General features: G+C 41.2%; 1 protein-coding gene across 2 annotated transcripts in view; it reads left to right on the forward strand.

Annotated features, from left to right (window-relative positions):
- The first annotated feature begins 6,048 nt into the window (after positions 1-6,048).
- The window catches only part of LOC137563769 (receptor-type tyrosine-protein phosphatase beta-like), a 120,483-nt gene continuing 109,027 nt past the window's right edge, over positions 6,049-17,504 (forward strand). For both annotated transcript variants that reach the window (XM_068276680.1, XM_068276681.1), the window contains exons 1-2: positions 6,049-6,452; positions 6,655-6,925. In XM_068276680.1, the coding sequence (XP_068132781.1) occupies positions 6,405-6,452; positions 6,655-6,925 (319 nt within the window). In that variant the 5' untranslated portion in view covers positions 6,049-6,404. The remainder of the gene's footprint in view (positions 6,453-6,654; positions 6,926-17,504) is intronic.

A 17,504-nucleotide genomic window follows, 5' to 3' on the forward strand; every position in this document is an offset into this window, starting at 1 on the left:
CCATAGAAATCGATCGAAATCGGCCATCGATCGGTCGATTGGTCAACCCATTTGCAATCAATCGGTCGATCGATCGATCGGGATCGATCGGTCGGCCAGAAAATCGGCTGAGTGTATGGGCCCCTTTAATCATACAGACCATATGACTCATTAACTACCATTCCAGTGACTGTCCTGGCTATTGTATGCAAATTGCTAATCAGTTTGACCAAATGATAGGGATGCCTGGAGCAATGGTGACTTTGGATGTACAGTACTGCACACTATGTTTTTAACAGCCGTTTATAATAACTTTTGAATTGTACCGTTCTGCCTCCGAAGAAGCTGCTATGTAAGCCGCAAAACATGTGTTAGGCCATGTCTTACTAACATCCCATGACTCGCGGACTTTTACTATGTTCATTATATCTGTCTTATCAGAAGATTGTAATTAAAAGCTGTGTTTTATAATACTTTATAATACTTACATGTCATATGGGCTGCCAAACCCTCATGTTGTTTTTTGTTTGCCTATTTATGTTCAACAGTGAGGATTACTTGTCATTGGTTGATGTGAGATGTTAATGCTCACTCAATGAACTATTAGTCCAAATTCCTCACTTTGCTTGTTGGCGTTGTACCACCAAATCAGTGTCAGCTTAGCAATGATTATGCCACAAAGCAGAGCTCATAAGTGTATTATACTTTTGACTGTACGTTTTCAATTACTTTTTGGTACTTTTTCAATAGCAAGTTATTTTAAACAGAAAAAAATGTATTTCCTAGGAGAAAACGTAGAAGAAAAAGTAAATTGGATTGGGCCCAGCGTGTCTAAAATAAAATACATTTAATGTTTCCTTAAAGTGGATTCGAGGTGAACTTTTACTCATTGCATAATTGTGTTCCTTTCCTATTGTTTATAGGGCATTCCTCAAGCCAAATACTTTTTTGTTTTTGTTTTAATACTCTAATTCCCTATAAACTAAATAAACCACGCCCACAGGTTTTCAGAGAGCATTGGCAGTAGCAAGGGCTCATGGGAGCTCAGTCTGGGTAGGAGGAGGGGGAGGTGTTACTAGCCATTGATTTCAGAGGCAGAGGGGAGGAGGGAAGAGGGGGGATTAGGTTTTTTTTCACAGGCTGAGTGCTCAAGATAAAGATAAGCATACCTCTGTGTAATGTTTACAAACAACATGGCTGCTCTCATTGTATCACAGGAAGAAATAATCATTTTCTATTAATTAAAGCTGTTTGCAGCTAGATTTGCTGTGTACAATATCTAAACTTTAGATAAGATATATAGACAAGTTACTTGTTAGTTAGTTTTTCATCTCGGATCCGCTTTAAATACTTAAATTTAAATAGCCGTGGCTTTACAGATGACACTTGTACACTTGCAGCTTTGTCTTACTTATGCAGCAACCTCTCTTCCATGTCCAGCTGTCCCTTTGAGTAGCAGCTATCCTAAACCACAGCCAGCCTATGTGGCCTTTGCAGAAATTCAGCCCTGCTACAAGTACATATGATAAATGTGTCCTCTACCACTCCAACATTCAAATGGAGCCAGTCTCTGTATAGTTTGATCGTATAATGGGTGAACAAAAGCTTAGGATATGATGCCTTCTCAGGACATCAGAGGCAGTCTATCTCTAAGCACATTGATCTCCCATTCAATAGGATTGTGGACAAACTTGTTAAATCCATTGGCCACTCCTCAAACATTAAATGTAACATCTAAGCTTGTCCACAAGTCTGTGCTTACAGAGAGACTGTCTCTGATGCCCCAAGAAGTCAGCACACCCTTAGCTTGTGCTCATCTATTATGTGGTCAAACCATAGTGCGAGTGGCTTTATATATGGGTATTCATATGGAGGAGTATTCATCCCATGCACCCCTTGAGCACTTAACTACATGCACTGGAGTGAGTATGACATGTTGGCACATGACATACTAGTTTGTTTTCTTAGAGTTACCTAGGTAACACCTACTTGTGCAACGCATGCTATGTAACTAGCATAGGTGACGGTAAATGTAGGTTATGTGAATGTGTTAATAGGTATTTAACGTGGAATATAACCCAGTATTTCTTCTTTGCTCTAAAAGATTATTTACAGCATATAATATAATAACACAATGTTTTTTTTAGTAAAACAGCATTTAACCACTTTACCCCCCGCGGTACGGATTTCTCCATACCTTTTTCCACCCTTATAAAACCAAGGGATGGAGAAATCCGTACCTCCCACGCTACCGCCGCTGTCCGTGCTTTCGCCGATGTCTGTGCTTCCGCTGCTCGTGCGCGCGCTCCCGCCGCTCGTGCATGCCGCCGCCCGCTCGGCCGGAGATCAATGAACGGGAAAACCCATTCCCGTTCGTTGATCTAAGCCCTCACAATGATCTGCTGCTTCTATGAGAAACAGCGCGATCATTGTGATTTTCCCAGCCTCGTGGTGCTTCCTGTAAGCGTCCTTCCACACGCTTACAGGTCGCACGAACACAAACTCACTGTGGCCATCTTGTGGCCAAATAGTAAAACTACACCCTAAAGCATTTTACATATACAAATTAATTAGTTTTATACAATAAATTAACTCATTACCTCCCACACTCCCCAATTTAATTTTTTTTGTAATTAAAAAATATATATATATATATATATATACAATAAAAAAAACATAAATAGTTACCTTTGGGACTGAACGTTTTAAATATTTATGTCAAGAGGGTATAACACTGTTACTTTATAAACTACGGGCTTGTAATTAGGGATGGATGCAAAACTGAAAAAAATGCACCTTTATTTCCAAATAAAATATTGGTGCCAAACATTGTGATAAGGACATAATTTAAATGGTTTTATAACCGGGACAAATGGGCAAATACATTTCATGGGTTTTAATTACAGTCGCATGCATTATTTAAAAACTATAATGGCCGAAAACTGAAAAATAATAATTTTTTCCCACATTTTTTCCTATTTTCCCATTAAAACACATTTAGAATAAAATAATTCTTGGCATAATGTCCCACCTAAAGAAAGCCTAATTGGTGGTGAAAAAAACAAGATATAGTTCATTTCATTGCGATAAGTAATAATAAAGTTATAGACGAATTAATGGAAGGAGCGCTGAAAGGTGAAAATTGCTCTGGTGTTCAAGGGGTAAAACCCCTCAGTGGTGAAGTGGTTAAAGGGTTACATCACAGGACTGACTTTTTCTCCTGCAGGGGCTGCTGCATCCGAACTGGTGATTAGTTTATCTTCTGTATACATTCTTTACTTGATACAATTAAGTAAACATTCTCTGGCTGTGCAGAAAGTTATGCTAATGAGTCCTGGAGTGAAACACAGGTCAGAAATCACTGATGGCTGCATTTAAAACAGAATTACAACAGTTATGCATAAAATGCACCAGCAGCTTTCAAAGTAAATAAACTGAACTTTGGGAAGTTATAATTTATAAATGAATTATAGTACTTGTGCACAAAAGCAAATATGATAATTGTATGGGTTATAAAAAGTAGGAAAACACATTGTTGTTGAATATTTTGTCAGAGTTCTAAACCGCTTTAAGAAAGAGCTCGATTAAGCCCTAGACAAACTTGTGTTATAAAACTTCCCTTAAATTAATTGATGGATGCTACTTTTGGAAACTTCAGCTGTGACAACCTGTGATCTTGGAATTATGTGTAGTTGTGTGGTAGTTATTTCACTATCAGACCTGTGGCTGTTATGGTGTGCTGTCTCCACATAAGAAAAAGAAACTGCACTTTTCAGTTTGTTGTATAGTGTATTCTTTGTATTGAACTATATATTGGTGTGGTGGATCACCTGAAGGATAACTTGTACTGCTGTTTGTTTTTCAGTTACCTCCATTTTCCATAGACATCAGTTTTCCATAAACATTGTCCCTTGACCATTAAGTAAACCAGTCATAACAGTCAAGGGATTCAGACATTTCTAACTTTTATTTTTAATATAAGATATGTATTCCTGTATTCCACGGCTGTCATGCTTATCCGATGCCTTTACTGCTTTTTGAGTCATGGAAGCACAAGGTGATTGCAAGTCAGGACTTTGCTTGCTGCATGTTTTTCCATTTTCAGTGCATAAATAAGTAGTGCAACCATAGCATGAACATAACAACTGTTCATATGATGGATCAACAATGACTCTGCCCATATTGTGCCATCATGCCAGAAAACCTTCATATGAAAGCAAGCCGAGGCATTGTCTTTTTCTTTTGTCATTTAATGCTATAACATGTTATATAAGTATGATTATTATTATTAAGTAGTAGTACTGTAGCAGTAGTCATCATAGTATCAAGTATTGGGAATATTGGTAGTGGTAATGGTGTTAGAAGTTGTACTGATAGCCATGGCAGCAGTATCAGCGGTAGTAGCAGTCTTATCAGTAGTAGTAGTAGCAAAATAGTATTAGTAGCAACAGAAGTACTGACATCCATATAGAAGTATTAGGGATACTGGTTCAAATAGTAATCCTAGTTATCAGTGGTAGTAGCAGTAGTAGTAAAAATTAATAGCAGCTTCAGGAAAGTAGCAGCAGTAGCAGCAGCAGTTCTAGTAGTGTTAGCAGCAGTAGGTTACAGTAGAATCAATAATAGCAGTAGAAGTAGTAGTAGTAGTAGTAGTAGTAGTAGTAGTAGTAGTAGTAGTAGTAATAATAGTAGTAGTAGTGGCAGTAGCAGCAATTAAAGCAGTTTTAACAGTACCAAAATAAGTATGTAGTAGTAGTACTAGCAGTAGCAGAAGTAATAGTAGTAGCAACTGTTGGAAGTATAGGTAGTAATAGCAATGAGGTTAATAACAACAACAGTAGTCATTAGTAGCTGTTGTAGCTATAGTAGCAGCAGTAACATTATTATTATTATCATTATTATTATTATTATTAGTAGTAGTAGTAGTAGTAGTAGTAGTAGTAGTAGTGAGTAGTAGCAGCAGTAACTTTATTTTTTTTATTATTATTATTATTATTATTATTATTATTATTAGTAGTAGTAGTAGTAGTAGTAGTAGTAGTAGTAGTAGTAGTAGTAGTAGTAGTAGTAGTAGTAGTAGCTGTAGTAGTAGCTGTAGTAGCAGCAGTAACATTATTATTAGTAGTAGTAGTAATAGTAGTAGCTGTAGTAGTAGTAGTAGTAACAGCAGTAGTAGTAATAGTAGTAGCAGCTGTAGTAGTAGCAGTAGTAGTAGTAGTAGTAGTAGTAGTAGTAGTAGTGGCAGCAGCAGTGGCAGCGTGACAATAGTAATAATAGTGGCACATATTGCAGTTCCTATGGCATTGATATATTGTTATAGTAAAAATAAAGAGGTACTATTCAAAGTTCTGCAGCCCTCGTTGTCATGGGTTTATAGTTCCCTTTGTTTTGGGCTGTTGGCATCTCAGAGTAAACGCTAGATGTGATCCTACAATTATTTGCTGTTCAGAAATGCCCAAAGTGGTCTTATGAACAGAACCTGACAGAATGTAACCTAACTTTTACTGTCCAAGACTAATAGTGACCTGGTGAAACAGTAACCAGACCTTTTGGGTGAGGCAGCTTGAGTGAAATTATAGTAGCCAAACATTTTATTAAAAGAAAACAAAAAGTTCCAAAAATAACCTCGGGAAACTAGGCTGAGAGAGAAATGAGGAGATAGGAGGAAGGAAGGCAGGGGTGGGGGAGAGGAAAGTTAGAGGGAGAAAGAAACAAGATTTCAAGCTAAAATGATCAGAGCAGAAAAGTGAAAGTGCTGTCACAGGACAGTAGTGTTCAAAGGACAGGCACATCAGAGGGCAGCGAGACCGGTGACTTGTCTCCCCAAGCAGCAAGCAGCAGCAGGAAAGGTTAATGAAGGGTGAACAGCCAGAGGAAGTTGGCGGGGTTGGTATCTAAGAGGTACTGCCAAGGCGACAGCCTGCATCATTCTGCAGCTTCACAAGGAGGGGAGGCGCTGGACATTGCTCTGCCTGGGCTGGATTCTGCTGGGGTTCAACTCATTATTGTTACTTCAGATTAAGGCAAGGAAATTGACTCTTGATTACGGAAGTGGATGGAAAGCACTGAACAGGATTAGACTGGGTCAGAATGGCAATGTGGAAACTGCAAGATGTTGCCTTCTACACGCTTTCCTTAAACTCTAGCACTGATCAAACCCTTCTAGCACCCTCATGTCTCACCGCACCACCTTTCAGGAAAAAATTGCAAAGATTTGTCTGTTAAGCTTGTCATTGCACTGGAATATCACCGATTGCAGGGAAAAGATCTACACTCATTCACTTGGGAATATCTCTCGTTTTCCCTTCCTTTGGAATTGCTTGAAACATTTATTTATATCTGGATACTTGGATCTGTGCTGGTGTTGGGGATTGGAAATGTAAATGACTATCCAATAAGGATTATTTTAAATTATTTTTCTCGCAATGCTGAGATATGTGTTAGGATTAGCGCTGTGGATTACAATTGTAAAGGTAAGTGATCAACAAAGGCCAAGGTGCTACCTTGAATTTTCATGGTAAATGATGCTGACGCTGTAACTTGCTATTTACTATGCTATATCCTTCTATTCTATTAGGTAATTTTGTAACTGCAATGCACTGGCTGCAAAGCTTACACTGACAGTTTTATGGAATTAGTTTTACTATGGCTTAATAATTTGCTTTTTTTTTTCAGGAAGTGAAGCCAGTAAAATGCAACATCAGCATCACCGAGAAGAAGGTGTTCTCACAGTCTCTTTATGTGAAGTGGACTAGTCCTGGCAGCAACTGTAATTTTAGCCTGACTTCCAGGACAAGTAATTTTTGGGAGACCACATGTAGTCCCATCCAAAAGACCAATGATACCTATGAATGTACCCAGACCGGACTGGAGGCAGGAACTGTATATGAAATAAGCATTGTAGCTCTACAAGATGGAGAGACAGCTAATCTTACTGTACAAACAGGTATAATAACAAATCACATTTTAGCTGCACTGCTGCTGGGGAATGTTTGTTGTTTATGGATGTGTGACTCTTATAACTTGTGATGTGCAGTAAATTCTCCCATAACCCAGTTGGAGAAAGAAAAGTAGCTTATATGAGCAATAGCTTCTCATCAGCTGGCAGCTAGTTAATCCATCACAGCTGAAGGTTACACTGCTTCACTTCCCTGGGTTGGTGGAGATCTACTTGATAGAAGTTTTTGCTCGGGACTATATATAACTCAGTAGTTATAGCCTCTAGCTCAGTAGTAGCCTCGAGCTAAAGCTGCCAGAGATTGTTTTGCTATGGCTCGGTGCATTTTAGCGTAGTTATTGCACTTTGCATTGTGTTTTACCTGTAACTTTAATCGGTGGTTTTGGTCTTGTTTTTAAGTCTGGGCACCTGATTCAAAAGGTGACCTATACAGAAATCATGAAAGCTTCTATTGCAGATTACTGTTAAAGAAAATGCTTTGTTCATATTGTTTTCTGATAGTAAATTAAACTAAATATAAAGGGTGTTTTACAGTTCCAGACAGCTAAAAATATCCAATGGCATCTTACATCTCTCAGGAGGTCTGTTTTAAGATGGGTGACACTTGAACAGTTAAATAGATACTGTAGTGAGAGGGATATGGAGGCTGGCATAATTATTAATTTTTAAAGAATGATAGTTGCCGGTCTTGCTGATCCATTCTGCTTCAGTAGTGTCTGAATCGCACACCTGAAAAAAGCATGCGGCTAATATGGCCAGACTTTAATCACAACACCTGATGTTCATACTTCAGTCAGTGGCTGAAAGTACTAGAGGCAGAGGATCAGCAAGACAGCCAGGCATGGTATAAAAGGAAATCAATATGGCAGCCTTCATATTCCTCTCACTACACAGTTACTTTAAGTTAATAGGAGGCAAGCAAAAGGTTTATAATTTAAAGGCACTGGTAAGTTTTCTCTAGGGTTTATAGACGCTAAAGAAAATTCAAAAGCACAGAGAGAAACAAGATAAATGTTAAGTTGTTACACTACAGCAAGGTTAGTTAGCAAGATCAATGGTTAATATTTCATTTAATGATTTAAATGTATGGATTATTACGATAGTGATCAAGTTTTTCTTATATATTATTAAAAATATTGGCAAGCATTCACTCCTATATTCAGCATGAATCCTGGGACAGATGTACAAAATCAGCCTGTAGTTTACGACTTTATACCAGAGTTTAATGAAAACAAATGTATATGAGCAGCATAGTAGACAGCGTTGGTTGCCAATGCTTTCCTTTGCCGTGTATTGACAAACACAATCCCTCACTTATTGCAGAAGAAAGTTGCAGGTTTTGGCTGTGAGGTTGCTCTGAATAATGGTGGATTGCTTTTTGCTCATTAGTACAGAGATGTATGGCCGGCCTGAATTGCAATATATCTCATACATTTCAAAGCTGAACACATCAATTATTTTCTCTGTAGCAGAGTCTAATTCAGAAGAAGTAGTGGGCAGAGATAGATTTATCAGTACTCACTAAGATTATGTATTAAGAAATAGTCTGACAATAATGATTAACATTCCTTTAAGTAGATTTCATATATTTTAAGAGCAATATTAATCAAAATGTTCCACCTGGAGTAGGATTTCTGCTAGACTGGGCTTATGCATTGTAACATTGGTGTACATCTCCAATTATTTGGTTGGTTAGTGGTATTGATAAACTGTTTATGGCCCTTTAGACCTCTTAATAGTTCATCCATGCCCTATCCAATTCATTCTAATGTTTGAGCATATGCTATCTCCCCAGCACTTAGTCTAATGTATTTTAGTTTTTACTTTGTGCAGTTTGTGAACTAGTAAAGGAGACCATTGCAAGCTTTATCAGTTTACAGCACACTATGTTCACTCCATTTTTTAGTGCGGGCACAATTTCCCTGCTTTGTTATTGTTGATAACTTGGTGAATGGAAGATGGAGTTGATGGAAATCTCCACACTGATCACCCATTGATACTGATAAATTATGGCTTACCCCATTTATAAGTAAAGTAATATAAACTTGCCCCCCTCAAAAAGCAAAGCAGCTCTTTTCTGTGTTGAAGTAATTACAAGATACTTGGATTTTATGCTGGCAAAGATTGCCGTTCATTTCTGTTGTAATGTCTGGAACAAACCTTAGGTTTTAACCCAGTAGAGAGGATTCTCAGCTTTGTGTTACAGTTGATTCTCCATCCAGTGGAAAAGGTGTTTTAATGTTTTTTTTCTTCCTGTACACAGTGCAAATGATGTAGAAAGCCTGTAAAGTACAGATAAAGTTTGTGTTTTGGTGAAATGCAAAGATTGTTTCCAGACTTGCTTTTCACTGTGCCCGTCCCGGAAGCCAAAAACACCGGCCACAACCCCCCTCTGTTACAGTATGCATAGGTGATAGATGCAGAAGCATATTTACAGACACATGCAGATGCTAGAATCCTGTTTCCTAAAATCATTGTTTCAGGTGACAATATAATGTCTGTTGAGGCACCGCCTGTCTTCCAGCCCAATTCACCTTGGGGAAGAAAGCAGTCAGCTGTGTCTGAGAAATTCCCCCAGGGATTGATGCATGTATTACGGCACTGTCACTTTAAATAACCACATAAATAGTCTTAATGTGTGTACACGCTTAACACCTGTATAGCTGTGCTGCTTAATAAAACACAGTATGTTTAGGTGCAGGAGCACATAGCTGAAGGTGGTGCACTTAGGAATTAGTGCCAAGATAAGCTATATAACATAGTCAGTGCTGCTGCTTAGAGGAAGGTTTGGATGCCAGATCTTGGTTGTAACATAGTTGATACTGACACCCAGATGTTTTACCAGCAGGCTTAGTGTGGGTGCAACCTTTGACTATTAAATAGCTGAAGCACCAGCTGTGAAGATGTTGGCCTCTAGTGCTTTGAAATTATGCTAAGAGTGAAGATCAAAAGACTAGAGTTGGTTAGGGTTATAAGTCAGGGCTAGGCATAATTTTGGAGAGATATTGTTAGTAAATAGTACTGCATGGGAAATGGTTAGTTAACAGGTTAGGAATAAAAGGTTAGGCATCAAGAAGACATTAATTCGAGGAAGGCATGTTTAGGTTATGCACAGGGCCGGCCCTAGACTTTTTGCCGCCTGAGGCAAATTTAAAAAAAAATTATTGCTGCTGCCGCCCCCGCCCCCCCCCCCCCCCCCCCCGTGGAGGGGTGCCGCCGCCGCCGAGCTGGAGGGGTAGCGGGCAGGGCGGGGGTATTGGGCCTAGCGGCGGGGTGGGGGGTCGGACCCCCCCCTCCCTCGCCTGGGACCCCGTCCTCCGCTCCCCTCCAGCCTTAAATACATCAGAACTAGCGCAACTCGTAAGAGGCAGTGGGCGGGGAGGACTCACCTCTTCCTCGCTCGATCCAGCGTGCGCTCCACTGATGTTTCTTCCTGCAGCGCCGTCCATTTACAATACAGTGGGCGGCGTGCAGGAAGTGACGTCAGTGGAGCGCACGCTGGATCGAGCGAGGAAGAGGTGAGTCCTCCCCGCCCACTGCCTCTTACGAGTTGCGCTAGTTCTGATGTATTTAAGGCTGGAGGGGAGCGGAGGATGGGGACCCAGGCGAGGGAGGGGGGGGTCCGACCCCCCTCCCCGCCGCTAGGCCCAATACCCCCGTCCTGCCCGCTACCCCTCCAGCTGGGCGGCCGGCTCCCCGCACCCTCCGACGGGTGGATGCCGCCCCTAGAAATTTGCCGCCTGAGGCAAAAGTTTCACCCCGCCTCATGAGCCCTGGTTATGCATCAAAAAGAGGTTAACAAGGGAATGGGGAGATTAGGCATTTGGAAAGGGTTAATATTGGAGGGAGAGGTTAGGGTTAGGCATCAGGAAGGAGTTAACATTAGGAGGGGGTGGATAATTTGTAACAGGAAAGAGAATAAGTTATAAGGGGATCATTTAGAGTTAGGAAATTAACATGGGAGATGCACAGCAACAGTGATGGAAACTCCAATACAAACTGTAAGAGCAGACTTGTTTTGCCTATGTCTCTTATAAGCACCCAAACCTACTGCACCAAATTCTTACATACCCTTTGTGTGGTTCCAGCTGGCTTGCTGATACTCTTCAGGGAAGGAGTACAATTAGTGGAGCCCTTCTTATTCCACAGGGCAAGCATATAAGACCTTGTTTACATGCTGCATGAGACTGTCCATTAAAGTGTACCTGAGGCAACATGTGACAGGATGAGATAAACATATGTATGTACAGTACAAAACATATTACTAACCAGGCTGTTTTACTTGTTTCAATTTGCTGCCTGAAAGAGTTAACTTCTAGGCATGGAAGTGACAGCTTCTGTCTTGTTGCTACCTTGTTGAGAATATTGTAAACATCACTAATAAGCTAATTACAGCCATAAAAGTTTTCCTGGCAGAATACAACTTCTAAACTCAGGGAAGAGATATAAAAAGGTCAATAGTTAGTGTATTTTAAGTCTGGGACAATTAATAGGCTGCCACTGATTAGAGACAGTAAAAGATTCAACCTACTTTGTAAATGTTTACACATAAAAAAAAAACATGGGATACTTAAAAAAGTCATTTTTAGGAGTAGGAGGATAAATATCATTGTTTATCTCATCAGTTTATTTTCACCCCGGGTTCACTTTAAGGAGTGCAGCACTAGTGAGACATTTAGATCACATCACATTTGGAGCAAGTGAAGTATGTTCCTGTGTTAGTTGTGGAGCATATATGCTGACATTAAAACAACAAATGCTGATTCGGGTATTACCTTCAATGACTAACTGTACTTGGTTTATTGCAAGCTTTTAAAACATTAGGATTCTTCTTCATGCATTATATAAAAATGGATCAGAACCATATGGTCATATGATCCAGTTCTGTATAATGCCTGAAGAAGAAACTTAAAGGTACTCAGAGCTCAGCGAACTAAAAAGATTTATACATACCTGCAGCTTCCTCCAGCATCATAAGCTCGGATTGCTCCCACGCTGTCGTCCTCAGTCTTCCTGCAGCGCCGGTACCGGGTCCCTGCATTTCCGTCAGTCTGTGCAAGTCTACGCAGGAGAAGTGTGCTCTTTGTGTATCTCTTCAGCAGCTGCTGGAGAGATACGTAGAGGGTTCATTTCTTTTACACCAGACTGGCTCCGACTGACGGAAGTGCTGGGACCCGGTACCGGCACTGCAGGAAGACTGAGGACGGTAGCGTGGGAGCGTATGGGGATGGAGGAAGCCCTAGTCTGTATAAATCTTTTTCGTTTCCTGAGCTCTGAGAACACTTTAAGATTTTGAAAGCTTGCAATAAACCATGTACGGGCCCGTTCACACTTAAAACCGCAGAACGCCGGCGATTACCGCCGGCGTTCTGCGGGAGTGATTTTCCCGCGATCAGCGCGGAAAAATCACTGGACACTGCGGCGGGTTTGGAGCGATCGCGATTAGCGTGCTATGCACGCTAATCACGATCGCAAATCGCGGAACGCTCGTCGCCGGCAAACCGCTGCATGCAGCGCGGTTGCGGTTATCGCTAACCGCAACCGCGGCAGTGAGAACACTGCCACTCGCTACATTGTGTAGCGGTTCTTGCAGAACCGCTAGCGGTTTGCCGTGAGCGAGAATCGTGCGATTCCCGCTCAGGTGTGAATGGGCCCTTAGTCATTCAAGATATTACACTAATCAACATTTGTTGTTTTGATGTCAGCATATCACATTTATTGGGAATCCTCTGACCAGAACAAATATAGGTCCATAATGTCCATAATGCAAAATATCTCTGTAAGATCTAATTTACGTCATGTACACCTGAGTATAAACCATAGCTCCAGATTACTTCATGTGGCCTGGTATAAAGGATGCATTAATTGCGATGTTAGATGAAATGAATAATACATCTAGTAATGTTAGTCCCAGTGATGTGATATGATGTTTGAAATAAATCATTAGCAATGAATATTGCTGCTTTGGTATTTCACACAATGAGGCTTCAAGGGATTTGGCTTCATACCTAGAAATAGTTCTTAGTTCATGATGGACATGTATCTTAATGATGTGTTAAGAATAACATTTGTTCTAATGAAGCTGATTAAAATGTTGCATTATTTCCATTGCAAATACCCTGCTGCCTATCAGATAGTATTGTAGAGCTAGGCATACATTTATCAATGTATGGTAGATCAGGCAGATATCAATAATTTATCCATCCTACAACCTTGTACCAGTGCATATTAGATTAGACAACTGCAGTGCATAAATCAGACGCCTGAGAGATATATTTGACTTTGAACTCCTTTAAAGAAAACCTGAACTGAAAATTAAAAGTCAAAATAAACATACACAAGTCATACTTACCTCCTGTGTAGTCTACTCCTCAATCTCTTTCTCCTCTCCCGCATCCTGTTTGTCCACTGTGATCAAGGGAATTCTCCGTCCTCCATTTTGAAAATGGCCATTACCCCATAACAGCTTCCTGGTCAGCACGCTGTTAAACTGTAACATCGCCCAGTTGAGCCACAGGGAAACATGGACATTACCGGGCACTTCAGTTGTCCACTCAACTATAACTGACAGCAACTGATAGTTGGCTGATGGTGTAATGGTTAAGGGCTCTGCCTCTGACACAGGAGACCAGGGTTCGAATCTCGGCTCTGCCTGTTCAGTAAGCCAGCACTAATTCAGTAGGAGACCTTTGGCAAGTCTCCCTTACACTGCTACTGCCAACAGAGCGCGCCCTAGTGGCTGCTGCTCTGCTCTGGCGCTTTGAGTCCGCAAGGAGAAAAGCGCAATATAAATGTTATTTGTCTTGTCTTGTCTTGTCTTGATATATAACTGAGAGCAACTGATATATTTCAGTTCTGACAAAATGTTGTCAGAACTGCAAGGGATCATTGTCAGAAGAAAATGGTGAGCTTCTGAGAGGAACTGATGGCAAGGTAACTATTTAATGTTCATTTGAAGTTACCTCTTGGGCTTGATTCACAAAAGAGTGCTAACTGTTAGCACGGCCGTTTTCGCGTGAATTTTCGCATTGCGCGCGATCGCGAATTTTCACGCTAAACGATAACGGTTTCGCGCGCAAACGTGAATTTTCACGCGAAAACGATATCGATTTTGCGGTAAAATTCGCATTTGCGCGTGAAAACGCGAAAATTCGCGCGAAAACGGCCGTGCTAACAGTTAGCACCCTTTTGTGAATCAAGCCCTTTTGTGAATCAAGCCCCATGTGTTTATTTTAAATAATTTTACTCAGTACAGGTTCCCTTTAAGATTCACATTAACTTATTAGCCGCCTCCTGGCGCCTATGTCTCAGACTTACTGTATATCGCAAATTCACTATTGTCGCCCTCAAGATGCTACCAAAATGCATGTGTACTCCTTGGTCATATCCCATTTTGATTACTGCTACCTTCACCTCTCATCTTCAAGCGGCTAACGTTCTTTCTGAATAACCAAAACCTGTCCACTTTAGACATCCCTCCCCCCACACCCCCCTTTTTCAGACATCACTTGAACTGCATCTGCTATGGTCACCTCCTCGCATTCTCGATTTCTCATGGTCTTCACCCACCCTATTGAACTTTCCTTCAATTCAGGTCCATTATCCTCTGAGATTTAAACATACCCTTAAAATACACCTGAAGTGAGAGGAATATGGAGGCCCCCATATTTAATGTTCTTTAAACAATGCAAATTGTCTGGCTGTCATGCTGATCCTCTGCCTCTAATGCTTTAAGGTATAGACCCTGAACAAACATGCAGATCAGATGTTATAATTAAATTTGACAGGATTTGCCATATGCTTGTTTCAGGTGTCTGATTCAGACACTACTGATGCATGAAACATCAGCAGGACACTAGGCAACTGGTATTAAAAGGAAATGAATATGGCAGCCTACATGTCCCTCTCAATTCAGGTATCCACCGTCTCTTCAGACGCTGCGACTTTTCTGAGCTAAAAAAGTTCCTGGTCTTCTTTCTTCTTCCTGGGAGCGAGAGCGATCTCTCCCAGGACTTTTTGACTTGTGGACAAATAGTAAAACTACACCCCAAACCACATTTTATTAAATAAATGCATGTTTAAACACTTAAAATCCCCTGTTTACCTCCCACACCAAAAAATACCCACATAAAAGTTTTAGTAAAAAATAAAAAAAAAATTACAATAATAAAACAAAAACAAAAACATAAATAGTTACCTAAGGGTCTGAACGTTTTAAATATTCATGTCAAAGGAATATATAAATATGATTTATTAAATTATGGGCTTCTAAATAGTGATGGATGCAAATTGAAAAAATGTACCTTTATTTCCAAATTAAATATCGGCGCCACACATTGTGATAGGGACATCATTTAAATGGTGTAATAAGTGGGAGAAATTGGTAAATAAAGTACATAGGTTTTAATTATGGTGGCATGTATTAATTTCAAACTAGAGGCACAGACTAACCAGCAAGCTCATGGTGACCCAGAACTCATTGGGGTGTGTAAGGGACTACAATGGTCCTAAAAGCCCCCTTACTAAGATGTTAAGAAAAACAAAAGTTTGCTTTCCTAAAACAGAAAGAATTTGCGATAATTCAGGTTGGAGTGAGCTCGAGATGTCTCCCAGGCACCACTGCTGAATATATGCAAATTAACCATTGTACCCTTAGAAGCTAAACACACCTCCAGAACCGCTGGAATGCAATGATGTGTCAGCTTGTTAATATGTACAGAGCCATAATAATCCAACATGCATACAGACTGTTTCGGATTGTTTGATCGTCATCAGTGCATGGCATGGATTAATTTGGCTCTATGGAGTAGGGCTTGTAAATCCGAGAGGCACAGACTAACCAGCAAGCTCATGGTGACCCAGAACTCATTGGGGTGTGTAAGGGACTACAATGGTCCTAAAAGCCCCCTTACTAAGATGTTAAGAAAAACAAAAGTTTGCTTTCCTAAAACAGAAAGAATTTGCGATAATTCAGGTTGGAGTGAGCTCGAGATGTCTCCCAGGCACCACTGCTGAATATATGCAAATTAAAGATTGTACCCTTAGAAGCTAAACACACCTCCAGAACCGCTGGAATGCAATGATGTGTCAGCTTGTTAATATAATAATTTCAAACTATAATAGCCAAAAGCTGAGCAATAATTGCAATTTTTTTCCATTTCTTTCTTAATATTCCTGTTAAAATGGATTTAGAATAAATTAATTCTCAGCAAACTGTATCATCCACAGAAAGCCTAATTGGTGGCAGAAAAACAAGATATACAGTAGATCAATTCATTGTGATGAGTAGTGATAAAGTTATTGGCAAATGAATGGGAGGTGAAAGTTGCTCAGATGTGAAAAAAATCTCAACCCTGTAGGCTGAAGTGGTTAAACCCCACCTCTTCAAACAAACATACAGCTTGCCACATGCATCACCTTCCCTAGTGTTTCCAAGGCCCTTTCCCTAGACCTGTCCATTCTGGTGCCAGCTCAGTCCAACAGTTGGAATATTGTCAAGCTTCAGTTATTGATACTCTATCAGCTTAGCAGCAACATGTTTGTAAGGTTTGTGAAGTCTGACCATAACCTCCATTGCTCCCCCTCCCCCATCCACACAGAACCCTTACCTAATGCCTAACTCGAACCTTCTAACCCTGATTGTTGAGTCTATGTTCCACTTACTTTATCCCTGTGAGAAAACGCGGAAAAGCCGCCGCGTGTGCTAAAAGCAAGGCGGCTGATTCCGCGTCCAACGCGGAGATTTGCACGCGTAGGCACGCGTCTGGTAGGCTTACATCCGAGAATGGCGCAGGGAGAAAAATGGCGCACCGCTCTGCCGATAAATAAAACGCTATTTACCGTTTTGCAGAGCGGTGCACCATGAAAAACCATGCAGGGGGCTGGGGTCGGTAGTACAGGCAGCGGGGGCTGTTAGTGTAGGCAGCGGGGGGGGGGGGGGGGGGCTGGAGGAGAGAGGCAGCGGGACACTGGAGGGCATAGGTATCGGATGTATGCAGAGGCATACGTTACCTTGTCCTGGGCCGGCGATCGCTCCTTCCCTCCGCTCCTTCCATTCGTTTGCTGTATTCCTGCAGCCGGCCAATCACCATGCGGAGACTGAAGCCACATGGTGATTGGCCGGCTGCAGGACTACAGTAAACGAATGGAGGAAGTGAAGGAGCGGAGGGAAGGAGCGATCGGCGGCCGGGACAAGGTAACGTATGGCTCTGCACATCCTCCCCCGATGCCTATGCCCTCCAGGGTCCCGCTGCCTCTCTCTCTCTCCTACCCCGACCCCCGCTGCATTTTTGACCACTTATAACGCTATTTAGCGTTATAAGTGTAAGGCACACTGCCTGCGCCATTTTTTAACACTTATAACGCTAAATAGCGTTATATAATGTAAGTCTATGGGGCGCCCTTTTTATCCCCCTGGCGCTGTGCGCCATTTTTAACTGACACCGTCTGGTAGTGTGACAGAACGCGGAAAAGCCGCCGCATGTTCTAACAGCAAAGCGGCTGTTTCCGCGTCCAAGGTGGCGGTTTGTACGCAGCAGCATGCCTTTGGAGTGGCTGGGTCTGTTAG

The sequence above is a fragment of the Hyperolius riggenbachi genome, chromosome 3, assembly GCF_040937935.1.
Source record: "Hyperolius riggenbachi isolate aHypRig1 chromosome 3, aHypRig1.pri, whole genome shotgun sequence".
NCBI classification, from domain to species: Eukaryota; Metazoa; Chordata; class Amphibia; order Anura; family Hyperoliidae; genus Hyperolius; species Hyperolius riggenbachi.